The following is a 24,446-nucleotide window of genomic DNA, read 5'->3' as shown; positions in this document are numbered from 1 at the left end:
CATTAGTGGCATCTAATCTTAACATATGATGTACAAACCCGTGAAGACAGTAGTGCTTCTGCTTCACATCATTGCTACAATTTCCCATATATTATAATCTGTTCATGTGAACATTAATTTTCATTGCTCAAAACTCGATATTACTGTTTTAAAGAGTTTGTACGATTAGAACTCAAATTGGGTCGTTTTTAAGCAAAAATATCCTAACTCCTTTTATTTGAATAATGTAAAATCGAAAGGGAACCAACTGTCAATTAAAATTCGATTTGTTTCATAGTCAAACTAATTTTTTAACAAACCATTTTAGTTTTTTAACAAAATAACCCTTCATCAACATCCCTTACTTGTTCCCCAAATTTCTCTCTGGAGAAAGATTAGATCCTCAAAACAAGACTTCAAGGTGAGCGGGGGAAAATCGATCATACACATCGCTCTAATCATTAGAGCTAAAGACCTTCCCTGCGGAAGGTAAAGACACCGAGCTACTCATGCAACCATAGGCTCCTAAGCATTAAAAAATTTAACAAAACCAACCGTCTCCTCTTACCTCTAAAAAAGAAATGCATATACAAGGATTTACATGATAAGCGAAAGAAACAGAAAAACAGATTAATAACATTTCAAAAGGACAAATATGATACGCAGGCATCCGAGTATTCCCCCATTACAATATAAAGAAGAAATCCTCCACAGAAATTTTTATCTACCGCAACAAGTTCAAACTATAACCTATACAGCCAACCAAGATACAAAGCCTCCCCCTATCCTAAATGGCTAGAAAAGGGAGATATATATGCCCTTAAAAAACATGTAAGACAAAACAATCTATCAAGACAACCAGGGCAGCAAGAGCTGTACCAGGGAAATCCAAGATAGATTAACATTTGAAGCCATGGCAGACTGACAGCACAATGATAAGGATCAGGGCAATAAGGATACCCAAAACAATCAATTCTATCTTCATATTCTGAAGACACATCTTTCTTCTCATCTTAGTTCCCTGCTGCCTAAAGTCTTGCGCCTGTAATGCAATATCAAATTATATGTATCATATTGAGCATCGTATGTATATCAAGTTAAATGCATCATATTGTGCACCAATATACAAGGCATAAAGAAACCATAAAAGACGGTACTTAAATTAGAAAACCAAAACTGATCAGAATCCTAATAATTTTTAAAACCAACTTTGAAAAGGCAATGGCTTCACCAAAACACAATTAAGTCCATGTTTCAGTTACCCATAAAATGCAGTTTGAATATGACTAACCTGTGAGCGAAGGTTCTCCGTTTTATCCACCAGCAACTCAATTTTCTCGCCACAATCAAGGACCTGGCAAAAGCCAAATGTTACTAACAAAACAACACACCACATGCAATATATTTGAAGTACTTTCAATTTTATAACACATCTAGCAACTTGCAGAAGCTGGATATGCATCTTATCATGTTTTAATCCCCAAACTACCTCTAGAACAGCTACAAAATCAGCAGCAGCCTATTACCTTCTCAATGTTTTCCATCATAGAACCCTTGACTTCAGAAACTTGAGCCTTCACTTTAGCAAGTTTGCTGATCTCTTCAGGATGGTCCACACAATACTGCATATGCTCCTTCAATTTGGACCTATTATGTATAAAGAGCTAAGCATGTCACGAAGAAGTAAACAATAAATCTACAAGAAAAATAAAGACAGCTAAATACCCAAATTCTCTATTTTGGCTATTCGCGGTAGCTGTTGCAGCTTTCCTCCACCATATCTCTTGTTGAAGTCTTCCTTGACTCGTTCCAGAAATGCAATTGGAACTTGCCTGCCAGCAGATTCAACTGCTACTACACGGTAGGCTGCAGCACCAAATGTATTTAACAAAATGAGTATATGAGAACGATTAAAGAAATCAGGATTTATGGCAATAAGCATTCATTTCCTATTAAAGCCACATTCAACAAATTCAAACCAGAAGTCAGCATCCAGATCTATGATCAAAACCAACATGCTTAGATAAAAAAAATAACCTTCTCTCCGTTTTCTTTTCTAAATGTAATCCATTATGCATATAATCAACAGCTTTAAAACTAACATCAATATGCACACACTTGTTAACACATGCACCCACAGAGAAGCTAAAAGGCAGCAGCCAGCTGCAATTGATCAATCAGACAGTGACCTGGATATGTCTCATCCATGGGTATGATTAGAGGGTGAGGTCCTTGACAAAACACGTAATTAACAATGTGTCAGAAGGTGCTGTTCATTTTTCTATGTTTGATACTAGTTATGTCTTCACAAGATCCTTTTGCTTTTCAACATCATTCCTTACTTTCTACATATTAAGCATTCATTTGGTAACATCAGCATGGAACTAACTTCCATGCATGGTCATTGGAACCAATCCAGATCCAAAGCACATATAGATGCATGAATGGAAACATCAAACAGATATTGACTTTTGGGAGGGCAGGGGAAAATCAACATGAAATGCAGCTAGCTAAGGAAAAGAGAAAAGGGAAAAGCATAGAAGCAACAATTAAAATGAAACATACTTCAGACTAGAATGCTTCTTGTAAATTATAAATGGCATAATAAAAAAATAAGCTCTCAGATTATGGTAAAATTCTCACTTAAGCCTTTATTATTTTATTTGTGTCAATTGAGCCGTCAACCTATTATTTGGTGTCAAGTGAATCCAATTTAGATGGAAATGCTGACATTTCTAATGTCCCCAATTAACTTATGTATGTTGGAATAAGTCACACCTTTAGCGATGTCAGCATTTCCCATTCAAATTGGATTCATTTGACATCAAAATAATAGGTTGGGGACTCAATTGACGCAAATAAAGCAGTAAGGGCTTAAGTGAGGATTTTATCACATGTGAAGGGCTTATTTATGATTATGGCATTATAAATTATGTGAACCTTATGCTACATTAACCTGATAATTTTCAGAGTCATCTCATTAATGCACCCGAATCTTAATATTACCTCCATTTTGTCTATCAAAATAACCGACAACCAGCACCCTCAAAAGATACAATATCGCTCATTATCACAACTTTTCTGATTAATGCTATATACATCCAAATAAAACATTACCATCTCATTTAAACAGGAAAAAATAAAACATTATCACCCCTAAGCTACGCATTCACACTAAAAATCCCCTCAATGATTTTGCTTCTTTTTATGGATTCATTTCACCAGACACTTATGTAGTAAAGATTCAGATAAACCAACACAAACCACTCCAATGAAGACCTTGTCTCCTGTACCCTTAAGTTAGAGGATAGCTGCCAGCAACATTTCAATAGATAATGCCTCCTTATTAACAAGGCAATTCAATTCATAGCCTAACATTTACAAATGGGACAAAAAAATGATTCAGGAGAGAACTACATGGTACATGAATTAAGGACCAAGAAAAAATGTACCTTTACATAAATGTGTATACGACAATTGTTGCAAACTGCTCAGCAAAGGTTGGCCGGAACTAGATATTAACAGCATTTCTTTTAGCACAGAAACAACAAGAGTAATTTAGGCTTATAATCGATGGTGACTGCCCAGGAAAACAGGTTAAAGGTTCAAATGAGTCAGAAGAAGGCCAGGCAGGTTGCTGTTTCAGGTTAAACTTCTTCCTGTCAATAAGAACTTTTACGGAAAGTCTGAAAGAAGAATATCGGTTGCTAATAGATATATCATGTGATGGGACCATAAATTGATGAATAGATGGATATGAATGGGTTGTAAGGTTGTCTTTAGGGCAGATAGCAGCAAGGTTGAGATGCAGGTAACTTTCATTTTGGAAAGTAAAACACCAAGATATGAGTAAAGATAAAGCGGAAAGTGTTAAAATTTCAAGATGTTAAAATCTGAATTAAACTTTAATTTTTCTAGTAGTAAGACCTAGTCTCAACATATTATATACAAAACCGTGAGCACAATAGTGCTTTTGCTTCACATCATAGCTACAGTTTTTCATATATTATAATCTATTCCTGTGGATATTAGTTTTCATTACTCAAACTCGATTTACGATTAAAAACTCAGATTAAATCGTTTTCAAGCAAAAATATANTATTAAAAATCTTTTGTTATATAATATATATATATATTTTAAGCAAAAAAAAAAAGATTAGAGAGGATAATGATACAAAGATGATTCAGTTAACAGCGGGCATTAAGTTTTTAAGTATTTAATATTGAACGAATTTCAAGATGTTAAAATTTGAATTAAATTTTAATTTTTCTAATAGTAGGACCTAATCTCAACATATTATATACAAAATCATGAGCACAATAGTACTTTTGCTTCACATCATAGCTACAATTTTTCATATATTATAATATATTCTTGTGGACATTAGTTTCCATTACTCAAACTCGATTTACGATTAAAAACTCAAATTAAATCGTTTTCAAGCAAAAATATACTAACGCCTTTGATTTTAATAAAGAAAAATCGAACCGACTACCAAATAAAATTCAATTTGTTTCGTTGTCAAACTAGTGTTTTAACAAACCATTTTTTTTTTTTTTGACAAAACAACCATTCGTCAACATCCCTTACTTATTCCCCAAATTTCTCTCCGTAGAAAGAATAGATCCTCAAAACAAGACTTCAAAGGTAGTGGGAGAAAATCAATCATACACATCGCTTTAATCATTAGAGCTAAAGACCTTCCCTGCGGAAGGCGAAGACACTGAGCTACTCATGCAACCGTAGTCTCCTAAGCATTAAAAATTTTTACAGAACCAACCTTGTCCTCTTACCTCTAAAAGAGAAATGCATATAAAAGGATTTGCATGATAAGCGAGAAAAACAAAAAAACAGATTAATAACATTTCAAAAGGACAAATATGATATGCAGGCATCCGAGTAATCCCCCATTACAATATAAAGAAGAAATCCTCCATAGAAATTTTTTATCTACCGTAACAAGTTCAAACTATAACCTATACAGCCAACCAAGATACAAAGCCTCCCCCTATCCTAAACGGCTAGCAAAGGGAGAAATATATGCCCTAAAAAAACAAGTAAGACAAACCAATCTATCAAGACAACCCAGGCAGCAAGAGCGGTACAAGGGAAATCCAAGACAGATTAACATTTGAAGCCATGGCAGACTGACAGCACAATGATAAGAATCAGGGCAATAAGGATACCCAAAACAATCAATTTTATCTTCATATTCTGAAGCCACATCTTTCTTCTCATCTTAGTTCCCTGCTGCCTAAAGTCTTGTGCCTGTAATGCAATATCAGATTAACTGTATCATATTATGCATCTTATGTATATCAAGTCAAATGCATCATACTGTGCACCAATTGACAAGGCATAAAGAAACCATAAAAGACAGTATTTAAATTAGAAAACCAAAACTGATCACAATTCTAATAATTTTTAAAACCAACTTTGAAAAGGCAATGGCTTCACCAAAACACAATTAAGTCAGTGTTTCAATTACCCATAAAATGCAGTTTGAATATGACTAACCTGTGAGCGAAGGTTCTCTGTTTTATCCACCAGCAACTCAATTTTCTCACCACGATCAAGGACCTGGCGAAAGCCAAATGTTACTAACACAACAACACACCACATGCAATATATTTGAAGTACTTTCAATTTTATAACACATCTAGCAACTTGCAGAAGCTGGATATGCATCTTATCATGTTTTAACCCTCAAACTAACTCTAGAACATCTACAAAATCAGCAGCAGCCTATTACCTTCTCAATGTTTTCCATCATAACACCCTTGACTTCAGAAACTTGAGCCTTCACTTTGGCAAGTTTGCTGATCTCTTCAGGATGGTCCACACAATACTGCATATGCTCCTTCAATTTGGACCTATTATGTATAAAGAGCTAAGCATGTCACGAAGAAGTAAACAATTAATCTACGAGAAAAACAAAGACAGCTAAATACCCAAATTCTCTATTCAGGCTATTCGCAGTAGCAGTTGCAGCTTTCCCTCCACCATATCTCTTGTTGAAGTCTTCCTTGACTCGTTCCAGAAATGCAATTGGAACTTGCCTGCCAGCAGATTCAACTGCTACCACACAGTAGGCTGCAGCACCAAATGTATTTGACAAAATGAGTACACGAGAAGATTAAAGAAATTAGGATTTATGACAATAAGCAATCATTTCTTGATTCATTTCCTATTAAAGCCACATTCAACAAATTCACACCAGAAGTCAGCATCCAGATCTATGATCAAAACCAACATGGTTAGAAAAAAAAAAAAAAAACCTTCTCTCCCTTTTCTCCAAATGTAATCCATTATGCATATAATCAACAGCTTTAAAACTAACATCAATATGCACACAGTTGTTAACACATGCACCCACAGTGAAGCTAAAAAGCAGCAGCCAGCTGCAATTGATCAATGAGAGAGTGACCTGGATATGCCTCATCCATGGGTATGATTAAAGGGTGAGGTCCTTGACAACACACACAATTAACAATGTGTCAGAAGGTGCTGTTCATTTTTCCACGTTTGATACTAGTTATGTCTTCACAAGATCCTTTTGCTTTTCAACATCATTCTTTACTTTCTACATATTAAGCATTCATTTGGTAACATCAGCATAGAACTAACTTCCATGCATGGTCATTGGAACAAATCCAGATCCAAAGCACATATAGATGCATCAATAGAAACATCAAACAGACATTGACTTTTGGGGGGGACAGGAATAATCGACATCAAATGCAGCTAGATAAGGAAAAGAGAAAAGGGGAAAGCATAGAAGTAACAGTTAAAATGAAACATACTTCAGACTAGAATGCTTCTTGTAAATTATAAATTGCCTAATAACAAAATAAGCTCTCAAATTATGGTAAAATTCTCACTTAAGCCTTTATTATTTTATCTGTGTCAATCGAGCCGTCAACCTATTATTTGGTGTCAAGTGAATCCAATTTAGATGGAAATGCTGACATGTCTAATGTCCCCAATTAACTCATGTATGTAGGAATAAGTCACGCTTTTAGCAATGTCAGCATTTCCCATTCAAATTGGATTCATTTGACATCAAAATAATAGGTTGGGGGCTCAATTGACACCAATAAAACAATAAGGGCTTAAGTGAGGATTTTATCACAGGTGAAGGGCTTATTTATCATTATGGCATTATAAATTATGTGAACCTTATGCTACATTAACCTGATAACTTTTAGAGTCATCTCATTAATGCACCTAAATCCCAATATTACCTCCATTTGTCTATCAAAATAACCAACAACCACCACCCTCAAAAGATACAATAACCCTCATTATCGCAACTTTTCTGATTCATGCTATATACATCCAAATAAAACATTACCATCTCATTTAAACAGGAAAAAAATAAAACAATATCACCCCTAAGCTACACATTCACACTAAAAATCCCCTCGATGATTTTGCTTCTTTTTATTGATTCATTTCAGCAGACACCTATGTAGTAAAGATTCAGATAAACCAACACAAATCACGCACATATTTGCACAAATAAAGTGCATGAAAATCAAGTGAATCACCTTCGATGTTTGTAAAAACAAAATTAACCATGGATTGTCCTCATTTCCTTTCAATCAAAAGCTCAAATTCATTTCCTTACTCTGCGTTTGCTCGGCAACCAAACAGAACATAACCCAAAACTCAGAAATGAAAACAACAAATCCAAACAAAACACCTTCCAAATAAAAAAAAGATAAAGAAAAAGCCCAGATCCAACACGGGGCAATAGCACTCACCCGATCAAAAAAAATCAAATCATAACTAAACAACAGAAAGTATCGCATATCGATATTAATATCCGAATGATTATATAATTAATCCAAAAATAGAAGATCCACAGATCAATTCAATAAAAAAGAAAGTCAACCAACCAAAAAAACACAAAGATCCAGATCGCAAATCGCAACCAATAATTTCAAAAAAAAAAAAACAAGAAATCTAGAAAGAGAAAGAAAATATATTCTTACTGAATCCATTTTCAACGAGGTAATTGAAGGTGTGGCCATCGCAGTTATAGGTAAACTTGTTGTTGGAAGCAGGGAGCTTCTGGAGACATTGAGCCGCGATGCTGGTGAAATTACCGGTGAACTCGGTATACTCGGCGAGGATCATCGTACCACGCGCCACGAAGCTGTAGATCAGCGACTGTTGCCCCATCTCTCAAAACCCTAGCCCTAAAGTTTCACAACCAAAAATCCAAACGAAAGGATAAAATAATGAAAATAGACAGAGAGAGAGAGAGAGCAACGAGAGAGCGAGGGAGGGGCGATGGGATCGGAGAAGGAAATTGGAAAATGAAGAAATGCTGGATTTGCGGTGAATGGATTTATATTTATATATGTACGACGATAATTTTGTTTGTACGTATATATATTTAAGAGTATTTTTTTTATTCCTATGTTACAATTTAGAAAGAGGGGAAATTGCCTTGAAATAGTGCGAATTTTGGATTTGGTCGTAAGGGGGGAGTTGGAGGTGGAAATATCTAAGGCGTTGCTGTGGATTCAGGGGTTCAGAGTCACGCGGTTTTGTTGAACTTTTTGGGACAGTTTTGAACTAGGGATTGGCCCATTGGAGAACCTTCCTGGCCTGGCCCACCCCCATTCTATGGCTTCTTTTTATTGGTGTTCCCTTCCTTCTTCTCATGTTATATGTTCGTTTATTGTTTAAAGAAAATGAGAAGGAACCTTTGTGCAGTAATCTGTCCAACGCGATGGCAAAGTTAGCTACAAAGATGTGCATTTAATCATTTTTAAAATTTTCATTCTATGCATTTTACAAAAATAAATTTAAAAATAAATAAGTCATAATCTTATATATTCAAATATGACACGTTTTATTTTATTTTATAGAAATATCGAGATTTAAGAATATCATTAATATAATTTAAATCCGATGTCGTTCATTAAAAAAACAATTGAAATATTTAGTGTATTATTTTGTTTACATATATAAATTTTGAAAAAAAAAATAAAGTGCATAAAGATATTCTAATTCAAAATGATGATATATGGTTTACCTATGATTACACACAACTCAAACCGCACGTAATATAATGTAGCAGTTGTCTCTATTTAAAAGGATCCAGAGTTTTCAAAACAAAAGTCTGATGTATAATTTTTTTTTTCTTATAAAATATTTTATTATGGGTTTTCAAAGGTTTTGTGCTATTCTTTTGACACGTGCATGTGAAATATCAAATCAATGAGATAAGGTGCATGACGACTATCTTGGAACTATCATCTTTGTATTGATGTATGAATCCTCGACAGTTTCTTTCTTATATATTGATATATAAAAACCATTGTCACGGAACGCATGGTACATTTGTCAAAAGCAAACAAACTGTATACAATGTCAAGTTTACAATAAGCATAATCCTTCTAGAAGCTTCCATTTGGTGGTGTGATTTTTGGTTTCCACATTCGTTTTGCTCGATACAAAGCAAAGAATATTGACTCATTGATTCAACACTATTATAGATTTCAACGACAGTATAAACTTCCCAAAGAATGTTGGGAATGAGAGATTTGCAAGCAAGGTTACATTCAAGCTAACTAAATAGAAATCGAGTCATTTTCATGCTTCTTCTCTCTTTACATGGCTGATGGCTTTGGTGACTTGAGAAATAAGATTTAATTAAGGTATGAGGGTGACCCCTCCACTCCTTAGGCAGAAGGCTCCACAAGCCGAATGAATTCCTAGTTTGTTTGTTTGTTTTTTTTTTTATTGGATTGTTTGTACTAAAATTCTTGACCAAATTAAGGTATAATTATTTTTATATTTTCTCATACTTGATTTTACATTATTCTTTTTTATTTTATATTATTCACCTGATCCAAAGGGAAGAAAAGTAAACATAATCACAAGTTAGGCATCTTACCCAGATGCACAATTATGTTGAGAGCCTGTTTGGTTTGATTTTTTTATAACTTAAAAGTTATTATAAAACTCTTATGAAAAGTAATAACTTTTAAAATTAAGTTAAAATTATTTGATAATTTTTTTTATAAATTATAAATTTTATTAAAATTATCATATAATGTATTTTTTTAGAGGGTAATATTGTAATTATTTTTAACTGATGAGAATATTTTTGAAAAATAAAATAAAAATTCTCTTATATTTTTAAAAGAATCGAAGATTCTTGGAGATATTTTTTAAAAATTTTATTCTTTAAAAAAAAGTTACTTTTTTTTAAGAGTTTATCAAAATTTATGTTTGACCCGACTTTTACTTTTAAGAGATATATAAGCTGAAAAAAAATCAAGCCAAACAAACACTGAGTCAAACTGATAAAATAGAGTAAAATTAGCACAAAATATGTCTCCAATTTATAAAAAGTAAACGTAATTATAGAAACATCTATCTGTATTTATTCTTTTATCACATTTATTTAAGATAGATAAATTTATTGTTCTTCAAACATGACCATCATATATTCAAGATTAGTATCAAGAAAAGATTATTAATAAAATTAAAATATAAGATATCATTATCGAAACAGATCAATTTATCTCATGAATTGAGATATTTTTTAAGTAGTTAACTTAAATATTTAATTACAAAAATTTAGGAAAGGGATTTATTAGTATTAGTGAAATGCATTTATTGGATAAACTATTTTAATACTAAATAATAGTTTCTTTTTCTTTTTGATAGATAATAGTGATATTTTATGCATATCTTATCTATACTAATTATTTAGCTATTTTTAACAGTATTTTTATTTTAATAATTAAATATTTAACTCATTAATTAATACATAAAATTTTTATTTAAAAATATAATTCAAATATCTTATTTTAAATTAAAAAAACAATATTTTTGTATTAAGGGATTACACCCGTAATTTATTGCCCAAGCCCGCCCGGGGCCCAAATGCTAAATAATAGTATGGAAAGCGTAAGACGGGACGGCTAACTGCTACATACCCTAATGACACGTTTGGTTCGTGAAATAGACAGAAATATAATAAAATAGTTATTAAGTGAGAATAAAATGAGGTGATAATAAAATAAAATAAGTATTACGTAGTTTGGTATGATGAATGAAATAGAGTATGAATAATTATTATGACTTATTACAGTGTTTTGTTGGTAACAATAGCTTTAAAATAAGAAAGGAATAGAAAATAAAAAGATAAAAATACCATTATTATATATAATTATTTATTTTTATTTTATTTTTTAAATATTAATAATTTCAATATCAATATTTTAATATAATTTAATTATTAATATTTATTTTATAATTTAATATTATTTTTGATTAAAATATTAAAATTTTTATTTATACTCATTAAAAATTTAATAAATAAAATATTAATAGTTTAAAATATTAATATTTTAAAATTTACAAATAATTTATTTTTTTATTTTATTTTTCTATTTTTTTCTTTTTCATGGGTCGATCGCCAGAAAGGCGACCAGTGTAACAAAACATCGATCTAGTGAACCATATGACCAGATCTGGCCACTACGGGGCTAGATCAGTGCTTCCCCGCGACTGGATCTGGCTGTGGAATGTCAAATCTAATCATGAGATCTGGTCGGGAAGTACCAAATTCGGTACTTTTCGCAGCCAAATTTGGTTGGATCTCAGTTGAATGTTGTCAGAAATGACTAGATCGATGCTTTTCGATCATATTCAGTCACTGTCGTCGCCGTCATCGATGTTGAGTTCTAGTTAGAGAGAGAATGAGAGAGGAAAGAACATGAGAAGAGAGAGAAAGAAAAGGGAAAATGAAAAGAAAAAAAGTATTTATAGGTATAGAGTTATAATATTTTTAAGTTATAAGGGGTATTTTAGTTATTATATATTTGAAAACTATTCCATATCTCATGGAATAGATATTACTGAGGGAGAGAAGGAAATAAATAAAGCTAACTTTTAACCTATTTGGTGAAATTTTTATTCTTACAGAATTATTATTTTGTGTCTCAATTTTATACCAAACAAAGGTATAGGAAAGGGTCGAGAATAGAGGGGGAATAGCTATCCTATTCCCCAAACCAAACGTGAAGTAAAGGGCATATTGGGAATTACAGAAAGTCAGCCTGCCGCTTCTTTCCCCTCATTTTCCCGCCAAAAAACATAAGAAAGTTCGAAAAAAAAAAGCACCCGATTCATTTCCGTTCTCTCTGCTCCTCTCATCTACCGTAAGTTGCAGCCACCTGGTTCCTTCCAATGGAGATTGACATCCCGCTCCCAGAAGAGCTCGAATTACTCGAAGCCAACTCCCATTTTTACGAAGAACCCTACCTAGATCCTCCCTCACCCGATCCCTTCCCTCCAAAATCACCACCCTCCGAAAACCTCGAAATCGATGGCTCAAAACGCCCTCGGAACTCCGTTGAAACGGAATCACCACCAGAGGAAAACAAGAGAACCAAAACAATTGAGATTGAGGAAGAGGAAGAAGAAGAAAAAGAAAAAGAAGAAGAGGATTGGCTACGGTACTCGCCGCCGCAGGAGAATAAAGTTGGGGCCGCAGTTGAAAAGGACGAGGAGGTTTATTTGTCCAGACATGTGTCAGCGATCAACGGCGGCTGCATGCCCGTCACAGCGCCGAGTGGTGGAGAACGGGTGTATGCCAAGATTAGTAGAGCGCAGAGAGATGAAATATTAAAGAAATTGAATATCAAAGAACGATCTAATGGTAGGAAACAAAGAGGAGTTTAGGTATTGGAGATTTAATTTATTTTTCAAGTGAATTGTGGAGAAGCTGGAATAATAGGGTTAATTAGAAAATATAGGAAATTTAGGATAATTAGAAAAAAAATTCTTAAATTTCTATAACAATAGTTATGTGGTTGTCGTATACGGTTAAATTAATGTTTGAATTCTTTGCAGGCCTTATTTTTGAACCAGTCAATGTTCTATTGCAAAGAGTGGAACAACAGGTTTTAACCAAGGTACATGCCATTTTGATTAATTTCATCGCAAAATTAATGTTTAACTCTTTTGACTGCTCTAACTTGTTTCTTTGTATTACATCCTATTGTTTGACTATCTTTTTCAAAAAAGAAGAATTAATGAGCTAAGTATGAAGTGGAGAGCTTGTGACAAAAAATTCGAATATTACAATTTTGTAGACTATAAAGCATTTCATGGTCCATCATATCATGTTTTTGATGTCATACTAGCTAGTTTTTAAGCTTTTGCTTCAATGTACATTAGTGCTTAAATAAATTCAATTGTACTCCTTGGCTTTATTAATGATGTTCACACATGGTCTTGTAATTTTGCTATGGAAAGAATGTTTTTGACAAGTCAATTATTGGGTTTTGAAGGCCTTGCAAGCGAGTTCTGAACATCAGAGTGATATAACTCTTCACGACACACCTATGGTCCACGAACAACTTTGGGTCGACAAATATGCTCCAAGTTCATTCACTGAGCTTCTTAGTGATGAACAGACAAATCGTGAGGTATATAGTGGTTATTCATACAATTGCTTCTGAAAGATGATAAGAATTTTAAGGTTATTTTTTTCTTAACTATATCATTAGTGCTCAAGTCTTGATGGTGGTCTTACCATAGGTCCTACTGTGGTTAAAACAATGGGATTCCTGTGTTTTTGGATCTGAAATTAGAAGTACCTCAGATGAGGTTTTGTCAGCTCTCAGACGTCATTCTTCTACTCAACATCAGAAAACTTTTGATTCAAATTTTTCAAGAAAGAGCAGAGGACATAGATGGAGTAGCGGAAGTTACAGACCCATTAATAATGTGGACCAAGGGAACAATAATCAAAAAGGTATGCAGGAATTGTGGAACAAAAAGTCAAGGCTCACATGTCCACCAGAACAGAAGGTAAGCAATGGAACATTTGAGGGAAACTTGTTTTGGTTGATATATTTCCTTGGCTTCTTGTCTCATTGTGGATGGCATGCCTTCCGGTTAATGCATTTCCTTCAGTAAGTTGAGAAATTAAAAAATCATTTCAATTTGGCACCAAATTGGACCTATAAGAGTTATCACCAGAGAAGACTAGTCTATTAGATCATTTTCTACAAGGAGCGGCACACTGTTTTTAAGCACTTGTTTTGCTAACCAACTTGATCCATGTTCCTGGTAATTCTGGTTTATGTTAGCTGCTTACTATAACCAAAATATCTCTTGATCTCAGTTGAAAAAAGTCTAGTTTTTCACTAGGTAGATGATTTTGTTTGAATTTTTTCATATGTTAATATGCAAAACACTGCCTATGAATATGATTTCTTACCTTGAATGCTTCATTTGAGAAATCATCCCTTGCTTACCTGCTTGGTGCGTTTAAATCAAATGTGAAGGATAGGTTTAACATAAAACTCTAACATCTCTTGCTACTGGTTGACAAGTCTTATGTATTTCATGCATTTCACTTGGTTGATGACATAAAAATGAACAAGAAAATCCACTTCTAGTAGATTAAGAATCGTTTGAAATTTGCTTCATGATCTTTTAGTGCTCTTCATCATCAACTTTTAATTTTGAAATCCATTACTAATTGAATCTTATGGACATTGCAGATTCTCTTACTTTGTGGTCCCCCAGGGCTTGGAAAGACTACACTAGCGCATGTAGCTGCAAAGCATTGTGGATACCATGTTGTGGAGGTCTTTTCTGTTTAGCTTTTAGTCTTACATGGTCCTGTAGAGTCATAAGCATTGCAGGCAATTAGGTATCTTTGCCTTCGATCGTGGCATTAAGCAACTTCTGAGGTTTCTGTGTGTTACTGTGAATTCAACATGATTTGCTTTGCCGTAAAGGAAGTATTTTGTGAATTTCATTGGCCAAAAATGATTTTATAGAAAGTCATGGATATGTTGTGAATTTGCACATGAAATATATTATCTCAATCAGTTCATGCTCCAACACTTAGTGCAATTAATCTTGCTATAGTAGCATTGATAGATCTAGCATGTTATACTTACCTGATTATTTTAGTTTATATATATGTTCAGGACATAATTTTATCTATTTTATTGTCTTCATTTTGGAGCTTTACTTCTCTCCTGGCTCAAATGTCTGCATAGATCTTCTTAAGTATTTGATATGAGTTCTGTGTAGGTTAATGCTAGCGATGATCGGTCATCATCAACAATTGAAACGAAAATCCTTGATGTGGTTCAGATGAACTCTGTCATGGCTGACTCGAGACCCAAATGTCTGGTTGGTTATCAATTGTAACTTATGAAAGTTTCACACTTTTTTTTATGAATATGTGGCCCAAACAAAAGCTTGTTGAGTTGTTTGTAGGTGATTGATGAAATAGATGGAGCTCTTGGTGATGGGAAGGGTGCTGTGGAGGTTATCTTAAAGATGGTATGACATTGTTCCCATAGTTTTTTTTTTTTGATTGATGGTTCCCATTGTTGGTGTCCTGTGGGTCATGCTATTAGTCACTAGATTATACTCAAACAATCTTCACTACCTACCTTCACATTCTCTCTTTCAGTCAGTATTTTGGTGTTTTATTTGTTTTCTGCATGGTGTTAGAAGGTTGCAATACAGGAAGAAAGCTTACTTTCTACCAATTCATCAAAACTTACTTTCAATCACTCCAAAGAAAATGCCAAAATATTCTCTCTTTGGAATTTCCAAATGTTGTAAACTTTGTTAGTGAAGGTTGTCCCAACTTCTAAATTGGTTATGTGCGGTCAAAGTTAGCACAAGCTATGGGAGAACCTTTGTTTAAATTGGTGTTTCATAAGTCTATCACTGAAATTCTATAAGCCTTTAGTAGAGTTATAACAAAATGTTATACAATCTACAAGGACCTTGAGTTGGCATCTAATCGTGGTTAACAACATAGCTAGTCATATGTTTCACTTAATTCTATTACTTTTACTCTTTTGAGGTGGTGATCAGTTGCTTTATAAATGTTCTCAAGTTATCTGTAATTTGAATTACCATTTTATGTCTCCCTGACTTTTTTTTGACAAGCGTCTCTTTGACTTCTCCTGCATTAATAATTCCAATTTGGTAATGGCATTTGTTTTAGCTTTATAATTTTTTTCTGTATAGTGATTCAGTTATACAATTACACAATGCAGGTGTCTGCTGAAAGGAAGTCTGATTTTGGAAGGGAAAATAATGCTAACAAAAAGGGACGTAAAACTGCATCCCTATCAAGACCTGTGAGTTTTAAATGTTATACATGGTCTATTTAATAATGGTATCTGTGGGTGTCATTAAATGTGTGGGCCATCTATGTAGGTGATTTGCATATGTAATGACCTATACACACCTGCCTTAAGACCATTGCGTCAGGTAGCAAAGTAAGTTTTTTTGGCTGTCAATAGTAATAAGCATGTTGATGATTTTGATTCAGTGTTGATGGTATTTCTTATTTGAATGATCACTTGGCAAGTGTTACAACCTTCTGGTTTCTTTTTGCTTGAATTTACATGAAATTCTCGTTCCACAATATATTTATTTGTTGTTTGATGGTAACAGTTTTTGAATTCAGATAGCATGTTGAATCAGTTTCAGTTACTGATGCTTTCTGATTTGCATTTTCTTGTTGGTGCTTTACTCAAAATTCTCTTTCCAAGTTTGTGTTTGTACCATGGAAATTTCCCCTTTATGCCTATCTCATTGGAGTTTACTATTATCTTGACAATATCAAATATTTTTTACAGGGTTCATATATTTGTCCAGCCAACAGTGAGTCGTGTAGTAAGCAGGTGATGATTCGTTTTTGCTATATCATTACTTAATGGTTGTAATGGTTCAAGTTGCTTCCAAAGTTTTCAAATCCAACATCTACATAATTGTATTAGCTAGTTATAATTTGCAGTGTAACTTGATAACAGACTGCTGTGCACGTTGATGGTGAGATGCAAAATATTTTTGTGGCAAGGAAGAAAAAGTAATCTGTGAACTTGATTTTTTAATAATTCTTTTTAACAGGCTCAAGTATATATGTAACAAGGAGGGAATGAGAACAAGTTCCATTGCCCTAACTGCACTTGCAGATTACACTGGTGAGTTTTATTGCTTGTTATTGAGAGGTTATTTTTAGTTTCATCAGTCAAGATATTCATAATTAGTAAAGGTTCTTTCTCTCCAAATTTCTTGTTCTCTTGTTTACGTTGGTTCTATCTGGGCCTTTGGTTTTTGAAGTATAATCCCTCTTACAATATGATCGTTTATATTTGGGTCTAACATGAACTATTTTAGCTTTATCTCTTGTTGCCTTCTAACTTTTTTTCACTGTCTTACTTCTTTCCCTTTTGTTAAAATTTTTACAGAATGTGATATAAGGTCATGCTTGAATACTCTCCAGTTTCTCAACAAGAAGAAGGAAGCCCTCAATGTGGTAGGACTGTTATGTCATCTGATGTTTTTGAACACATTCATTAAGAAATCTAGCACTATAACAAGGAGGGGTTTGGCTAATCTTAACAATTGTAAAGAGAAGTTCAAAGTTTAAAATTTGGTAACAGATGCTGCCAGAAATATTCTTTAGGCTTTTCTTATCAGAAGAATCAAGAAAATAGATTTTTCTGCTGTACTGGTTTACAATATTATAGTTTCGGGTGTAATGCGATGCGTGGTAAGTGTATAAAGGTGTAATGGAAGTCATGTATAGTTTTCTACCTAACATTCAAATTTGTTTTAAAGGAGGTTCAGAGTTATTCATGACCCAGTCTTCATTTAATTCTAGAATTCCTATCTGTTGAGATATTTAATATGTAGTTTATGGGTAAATGTAGTTATTAATTTGCTCCGTTCAAATTATTAGTCATTTCTGAAGGCTAAGGAAGCATCCGAAGATCTTCCACTGTAGTTTTGCTGCAAATATTTACAATTTACATGAAAGAAATCATGGTATCTCTTCCCTGTGCAAGCTTGCTTGCTAATTTTAACCCCTTAGGTAGTTTAGGTCATATTTTTAACTGCTTTCTTCAATTCAATCTAATAGGTGTATGAGAAGTAAAATCAATTGTGAAGAGGAACTCACTACTGTTTTAGTTGTCTGCTCCCTTCTTCCCTTCTAAGTCTATTCTTGCAAACTGTGGTAAACAAATTGCAGTTATTTTTTTAATCTAATTCATTTTTTTTCCATTTTCAAATTTTAACAGAAGGGTATATATATTTATGTTGGTCAATTGAGTATGATAAGCATGCTTTACTGTTTCCCAGATGGAGATCAGTTCACAAGTGGTTGGCCGAAAGGACATGTCAAAAAGTGCTTTTGATATATGGAAAGAGGTATGGTAGTGATCCATTGAAATTGTCCTAGTTAGTTGATTATCCTTTCAAGCATCTTTATATGTGAGGATGCTACTCTCCAGATTTTCCAAAAAAGAAAAATGAAGCGGGACAGAAAATCGAACAGCAGTTCTGGCAGTAGCTATGGTGAATTTGACTTTTTACACTCCCTCATATCTAACCGGTAAGTATTAGATGCCTCCAGATGTCTTGTATTCCAATTCTTTTTAGGTTTTATTATTTTTTATTTTCTGTTTGTCTCCAAAATACTGCCCAATGGTGTGATCTGATCCTTGTATTGGACCAGAATGCCTATTGTTTTTGTTTTTTTAAATCTGTTGCCTCTAAGCTTAAGTTATCAATGATCATGCAGTGGTGATTATGATGTAATTTTGGATGGGATCCATGAAAACATTTTGCAACTCCAATATCATGATCCAGTGATGCAAAAGACAGTAAGCCTTTCTCATCTTTATTTGTAGATGTCCTATTCATATTGTTATAAAATTTTGTGCACTGCCTTGTTTTACAATTTGATTTTTTGCCATATGCTCATGTTATTTGAAGGTCAAATGCTTAAATTCTCTAGGTGTCTCTGATCTAATGCAACAATATGTTATGCGGACACAGCAAATGCCCCTTCAAGGTGAATACGTGCAGTGCCTACATTCAACTGCCTGCCTTGTTTCTTCATTCTTTTGTTGACGTATGCTTCTAAATACTCATCTGCTTTATCTTTCATTGCAGTTTATCAGCCTTTTATTGCAATTACTTTGCATCGAATGGTTGCCCAAGTCCAAAAGCCAATTATTGAGTGGCCAAAGTCGTATCAAAGGTGAGCTCTACTCCATGCCCGAGTGCCATAGAACTCAATGTCAAACATGGAGGACTAACAGTCTCACAATATTGTATTTGGTACAATCCTTCAGATACCGAACAATGCTAATGGAAAAGACAGATATTCTAAGGTCTTGGCACCAGAAAATTCCCCCATATATTTCAAGACATTTATCGACCAAGTCCTGTATAGAGGACTTGATTTCTCCCTTGTTGCATATCTTGTCGCCACCAAAGTTGAGACCGGTAATTAATTTAATTCTTGCTTTTGCCTTTTTTGGGCCTGGGTCTCAATCCCCTGGTTCATGTCTTTTTTACTTCAAAAATGTTTTTTTATTTGATTTTTATTTGATGTATAATATTACTCTTTTGAGTGGGTTTGCACCATTGTTTGTTAATTGGAGACTGTTTGTTCATTGAATGCTGCGAAATTTTTTGGACATTTATAATCAATGATATTCTGCACAGAAAATCTTGCACCTGAGGTTTGAGGAAACGGGATACATATCTTATTTGCAACTTTACACAACTATGTAGTATATACATTGGTGCTTGACTCGTTCTTTGAGTTGAAGCAATTAAAGGTTATTAAATTTAAATTCCCATTGTTATTAAAGAATCTCGGAAGAAGGTATAGAGCTTGCAAAGGTATGCAAGAAGCTCAGATTTGGGCAGGGCTATGTGCAATCAAATGGTTGTAGGCTCCTGGATAGGCATTGTCCACAAGGTTAAGTATACAATTCCCATGAAATTTTTGGTTTTTTTCAGCAAAATAATAATGTATGTCTAGAAAAAGATTGTTACGAGTCCTTAAGTAATTTTTGGCTCCTTAAGTCTATCAATGGATTTGTGTTGTATTCAGTATATCAATCTTCAAAGAGAGAATTAATTTATGGTCTTCACAAACTCCGAGAGTGCACATTGGAAAAGGTAATTTTGATCAGAAGGGATGATGTTGTGGACAATGTTGCTTCATTTTTTGTTTAGGGATGCTAAGCTTTTTGCACTAGTTAAAGCGATGGTTCTGTAAAGGTAGGTATTATTTAGTCTTTTGGTTGCTTACTACTATGCATTTCTAGTTCATGCTCATAATGCTTGAGGTAACTGTTATACATATAGATACATGCTTACAGAGCCACGATATCAATTATTTATTTTGACTTGATTGATATTAATTGGCCTGCTTTAATCAGGGCATAGGATGCCTACTATTAATACTAACTTTGGTTTCCCCTCTCTCTTCCCTCCCAGTGCATGTGTCTAGAAATTTCCCTTTTTGTTTTTATCTCTATTCTCTCGTAACAAAAAAAAGGATAGCAGTTTGCCCATTTTCTCATTTCTGTGGCTTCTCATGTGGTTCAACAGGTGGCATTGCACTTATTATCAGAAACTGAGAAGAATGATTTGGCCCAATTAGTTAATGTCATGGTGTCCTATTCGATAATCTATAAGAATGTCAAGTCTGATTCTCTGTCCACTAACCTGGGACAAGAAGCAATTGTAGATGCCTCAGCACTCTCTTTTGACCCTCCCATTGGTGAATTTATTAAATACAAGGTTTAAAGTTGTGCTTTATGTTTCATGGCATGTAATTTTATTCATTATTTCATGATTCTGACCTGAATATCAATCTCTCTGAATTAAGCAGGACTACACATCAGATCATCATGTACTTGCCTTAGCTATGAAGCAGGTTTTATTGCATGAGGTAAGTAATGTAGTTTCTTGATAGTCTGCTGTATATTTTTCTTCTATACCATTAAGATTTAGTAGTTCGATTGTTCACTGATGCCTATCGTTTGTTGGTATAGAGCCTGATGACTGTTGGTGCTGAAGTTGGGCTTTAGAGAAAGAAAATTGAAACAGACTATGTTAGTTCTCACTAGGTTGTAACAATTTACTATGCCTTTTAATCTCAGTAATCTGTTATATAACTGGATTATAATCCCAAAAATCTATGATTGACAATTTTTAAGATTCCGTCAGGTAAATAGGGAGTGTGATCCTCAAATATATGTGGTGGAGGAAAGCATTTTTGGTTCTATTCTTGGTGCGATGTTTGCTGCATGTAACAAGAATTCATTCCAGAAGAAGTAACAAGACTAGGGTACACATATAGGAAAAACTATTGTTATTTTATTTGGTGTCATGCATCTGATTTCTGAAGTTTTCTCAATGACACTGCGGTTATCTAATCCTTTCATTAATTTTTTTTTGAGTTTTAATATCTTGAACATTTGACGATGTAGATAGGAAGCATCTTTGTTTTTCCTAGCCAGGCAAATGAAACTTGTATGTGTTGCAAAGACATAGCTATTTGAGAGAACACTGATGTTGCAGTTTTTTTTCACTTTTGAAGCTTTGTAGGTGGCCCAAAACATTTTTGTAGGGTCCCATTTTTAACTCCCTGTTATGTGAGAAAATTAAGGATCTACTCATAATAAATAAGTTAAAAAGCAAAGAAGATCAAATTTACTATTTCAGTGGCATGTAAGTTTCAGCAAATGCATAATGAGTTTTGAAGATTTGGAACCAGTGTTAGGTGCCATTTTCACGGATTTAAATTATTGAGCATCTGGGTGCATTTTGCCATTTCCCTACTTTCACTTTAGACCTGCCTTGAGTTAAAATTGTTGCTTCTTTTAGAACCACAGTAAGAAGTGTTAAATCTGTCAATTTAGTTCAAAAAAAGAGTTGAATATTTTTTTGCATGTTTAGTTTATCTTTAAAATATTTTCTTTATGCTTGGATAGATTTTAAGCTTTCAATTATTACCACAATATCTTGTCCCTGTGAGTGGCATGTATGTCTTCGACCTTTTTCCCCTTCTTTTGAGAAGGAAATTTAAGTACAATTAAATTTTGTTATATATTGTTGTGAGTAGTGACTATTTTCATAGTCACTTCTGATTTCAGGTCGAGAAGCAAAAGATTTTGCAAGTAAGCATTGGAAAATCTGTGCATACAACAGATGGATGCAGCAATGGAGACCAGAATTTCATTGGGAAAGGGGTCAGTGGAGCAAAATCTGCTAAACCTATTTGTGAGAATGCAGTTGCAGGTGCAAAGAACTTTGAAAGTGTGAAGAATATATCCAATACAAGGCAAGGTTTTCCAAGTACCTCCACAGTTTCATCATCTTTAGTTTCTAGCAGAAGTGCCTCCACTGGCGCAAAGCAAAAATCCACTGCAGATACCAGGAAGCCACCTAGTGGTTTCAATTTTTTTGAAAGGTGATCATTTTGACTTTGTTCTTTTAATTTTCATTTCTAATATGTTTACCTTCTTTATACTTTTTGTTATTGCTATGTTAATACCAAGTTTGACTAATAAAAACCTGGCTCTTTGATGGTCCATCCATATTGTTTAAACTTCATATTATTGCTATTTCTTTGGTATGTTTGATTGCCTTATGAAATATGACCATCTTTTAATGCCATTAGACTTTCCAAACATTTATTTTTTCTAGATGATTGAGTATTGTGGTTAAGCTGAGGTCAACATGTCTTTGAAGGTTTCTCTTATTGATCTCAAGCTCACCTTCATTTCTGCATTAGGCACACTGTTTCAGAACTCTCAGCAAATTCCCTGGCTTCTTTAGCTGTCTTTCTCCCTCACTTTTCTTGTTGTTGTTTGTTTGGGACTATCATGTCGGCCATTTGTTGGTGGAGGAGTAATCAATTATGTTACCTTTGATCATAAGTCATAACTTGATAGCTAATGTAGGTTCAGTGCCAGTTCATAAAGAAATCTCATCTGGTTTATAAAAATAACCAGTTGGGGATCATACCAGAATACATTAGCTACAGCATGTTTATTATCTTTTCTATTTGCTGATAATTTTTGTTGATTATGATCCAGGTTTAGAAAACCAAGCAGCAAAGGTTCTCAGGATTCTGAAATTGCTGATGTGAAGGAAGTGACATTGGAAAGAGATTTGCGCCCTCTGTTATTCAAATTTAATGAGGTAAGTTCCCATCATTTAACTTCATTTTATCATTCTGAAGTTGCAAATTGTGTGCATCTTTACACTACGTACATAATGAGTTAATGACTGGTAGATAACTGGTTGAGTGGTCATGTCATGAATGTTGTGTTAAAATGACAGGGTCACTTGCTCAGTGGTTATGCTGAAAGGACTGATTTACAAATTCTCATGTTTGCATTCCCACTTATTCTTTGGTTAACAACATTATAATGCTACCTTTTCATCAAGAATTTCAGGGCTATAAGCATATAGGCATTTAGCAGAATGTTTCAAGTCACTTTTCACTCTTCTCCAATATTTTGCTTTTTCTTCTTAGCTTTTCATACTGCAAGCTATGCCTCTTGTTCTTCTGTATAGTACATTAGCTGACTTGCCACAAGGTGCAAAAATCAAAAGCTTTCTTTTTCATAAATAAACAGCATTAGAAAGTTAATTTACTACCATTGCATAACCTACAAGTTAAAATAACCTAACAAATTTTCTCCTTGGTTTAAAATCCAATATGGGATATAAGTGGCTCTGCCAAATGTAAAAACTATGTATGAATTCTACCAACTCAACTTCCCAACCTCTGATAACCTGAAAATTGCATTGCCAATTCCCAACTAAGTACTTGTTGATCCATTTTAAAATTTTCATAATCATCTGTAATATTTTGGAATTTGACTCCATTCTCATACAAATTTCTCACACTGCTATAAGTGCAAATTAGGGTTTGTATCTAGGTACCCTTAGATAGTAGTGCATCCAATTTACAAAAAAAAAAAAAAAAACAGAACTGAGAGATCATCTGGATTATTGGTACTAGAAATTTCATAATATCAGCTACCTCCTGGAAGGTAGTGATAAATCTGTTTCGTCACTACTGGTTACCCTGCTTTAGTAACTTCAATTTCTAAAACTAACAGTATCTAATGGACTGAACTATATTCTGTGTTGTTTTTGCTTTTCTTTTGTATGCAGGGTTTTACAAATGCTGTCAAGAGGCCAGTTCGAATGCGTGAATTTCTGCTAAGATGAATCTCCATTCAAGCAATATATAAATGCTAATTTCCTGTACTAAATGAAATACACTGATATTCTTTACATTACAAAAACTATAGTGTTTCCTACAATGTGCTTTTATATTGTCAATTCTCTTGTACATTCTTTTGATAGAAAAAAGAAAGCTAAAAACTAACAGGGCAGGGTAATTCTCACTTCTCAGATGTTTTCTCCCTGATTCTAGCGACTTGAGCAGGGAAAATCTTGTTCACGTACTTGAAAGTCTTGCACCAATGGTTCATGGTTCTCAAGTACTGCATCCTCTATGCAATTATTTTTGCAGATATCTGCATCCCTTTTTGTCAAGCTTGGAATTGATCAAGTAGTGCATAGTATCTTGCCATTGATATTAGCATGATCC

General features: G+C 33.8%; 2 protein-coding genes and 1 pseudogene across 7 annotated transcripts; 1 reads left to right on the top strand and 2 right to left on the bottom strand.

The window, feature by feature from the left end:
* LOC18602769 lies at window positions 595-2,098 on the bottom strand (annotated as a pseudogene).
* Window positions 4,811-8,521, bottom strand: LOC18602768 (putative vesicle-associated membrane protein 726). The gene is made up of 5 exons (XM_007034363.2): window positions 7,978-8,521; window positions 5,932-6,073; window positions 5,733-5,853; window positions 5,498-5,560; window positions 4,811-5,248 (listed from the first exon to the last, which is right to left on the bottom strand). The coding sequence occupies exons 1-5, from the start codon at window positions 8,165-8,167 to the stop codon at window positions 5,105-5,107; spliced, it is 660 nt and encodes a 219-aa protein (XP_007034425.2). The 5' UTR covers window positions 8,168-8,521; the 3' UTR covers window positions 4,811-5,104.
* On the top strand, window positions 12,117-24,183 carry LOC18602767 (chromosome transmission fidelity protein 18 homolog). Of its 6 annotated transcripts, XM_007034361.2 has the most exons (23): window positions 12,117-12,671; window positions 12,866-12,927; window positions 13,306-13,443; window positions 13,556-13,828; window positions 14,527-14,613; window positions 15,068-15,169; window positions 15,257-15,322; window positions 16,054-16,137; window positions 16,217-16,278; window positions 16,642-16,686; window positions 16,913-16,986; window positions 17,254-17,321; window positions 18,149-18,217; window positions 18,301-18,401; window positions 18,591-18,672; window positions 18,785-18,863; window positions 18,965-19,052; window positions 19,147-19,300; window positions 20,420-20,611; window positions 20,703-20,762; window positions 21,970-22,286; window positions 22,915-23,020; window positions 24,005-24,183. In XM_007034361.2, exons 1-23 carry the CDS (start codon window positions 12,200-12,202, stop codon window positions 24,059-24,061), a joined length of 2,838 nt encoding a protein of 945 aa, XP_007034423.2. In that variant the 5' UTR covers window positions 12,117-12,199; the 3' UTR covers window positions 24,062-24,183. The 6 variants fall into 6 exon arrangements, 5 of the variants coding, with proteins under 5 accessions (XP_007034423.2, XP_017975750.1, XP_017975751.1 ...); XR_001927694.1 differs by lacking the exon at window positions 24,005-24,183 and having other exon boundaries at window positions 21,954-22,286; window positions 22,915-23,007; XM_018120261.1 differs by lacking the exons at window positions 22,915-23,020; window positions 24,005-24,183 and having other exon boundaries at window positions 20,420-20,591; window positions 21,970-22,240.

The sequence above is a fragment of the Theobroma cacao genome, chromosome 4, assembly GCF_000208745.1.
Source record: "Theobroma cacao cultivar B97-61/B2 chromosome 4, Criollo_cocoa_genome_V2, whole genome shotgun sequence".
Lineage (NCBI taxonomy): Eukaryota > Viridiplantae > Streptophyta > Magnoliopsida > Malvales > Malvaceae > Theobroma > Theobroma cacao.
Note: the sequence above shows the minus strand (reverse complement) of the source record. Positions and strands in the feature narration are given on the sequence as shown.

Bases quoted from the DNA above. Each gene is read 5' to 3' on its own strand.
- LOC18602768 (XM_007034363.2), bottom strand. From the start codon at position 8,167: ATGGGGCAACAGTCGCTGATCTACAGCTTCGTGGCGCGTGGTACGATG. The intron at 6,074-7,977 runs GTAAGAATATAT...TTGGTGCTGCAG, and splicing joins CCTCGTTGAAAATGGATTCA to CCTACTGTGTGGTAGCAGTT. The intron at 5,854-5,931 runs GTATTTAGCTGT...TATACATAATAG, and splicing joins AGCCTGAATAGAGAATTTGG to GTCCAAATTGAAGGAGCATA.
- LOC18602767 (XM_007034361.2), top strand. From the start codon at position 12,200: ATGGAGATTGACATCCCGCTCCCAGAAGAGCTCGAATTACTCGAAGCC. The intron at 14,614-15,067 runs GTCTTTTCTGTT...AGTTCTGTGTAG, and splicing joins GTGGATACCATGTTGTGGAG to GTTAATGCTAGCGATGATCG. The intron at 16,279-16,641 runs GTAAGTTTTTTT...TATTTTTTACAG, and splicing joins CCATTGCGTCAGGTAGCAAA to GGTTCATATATTTGTCCAGC.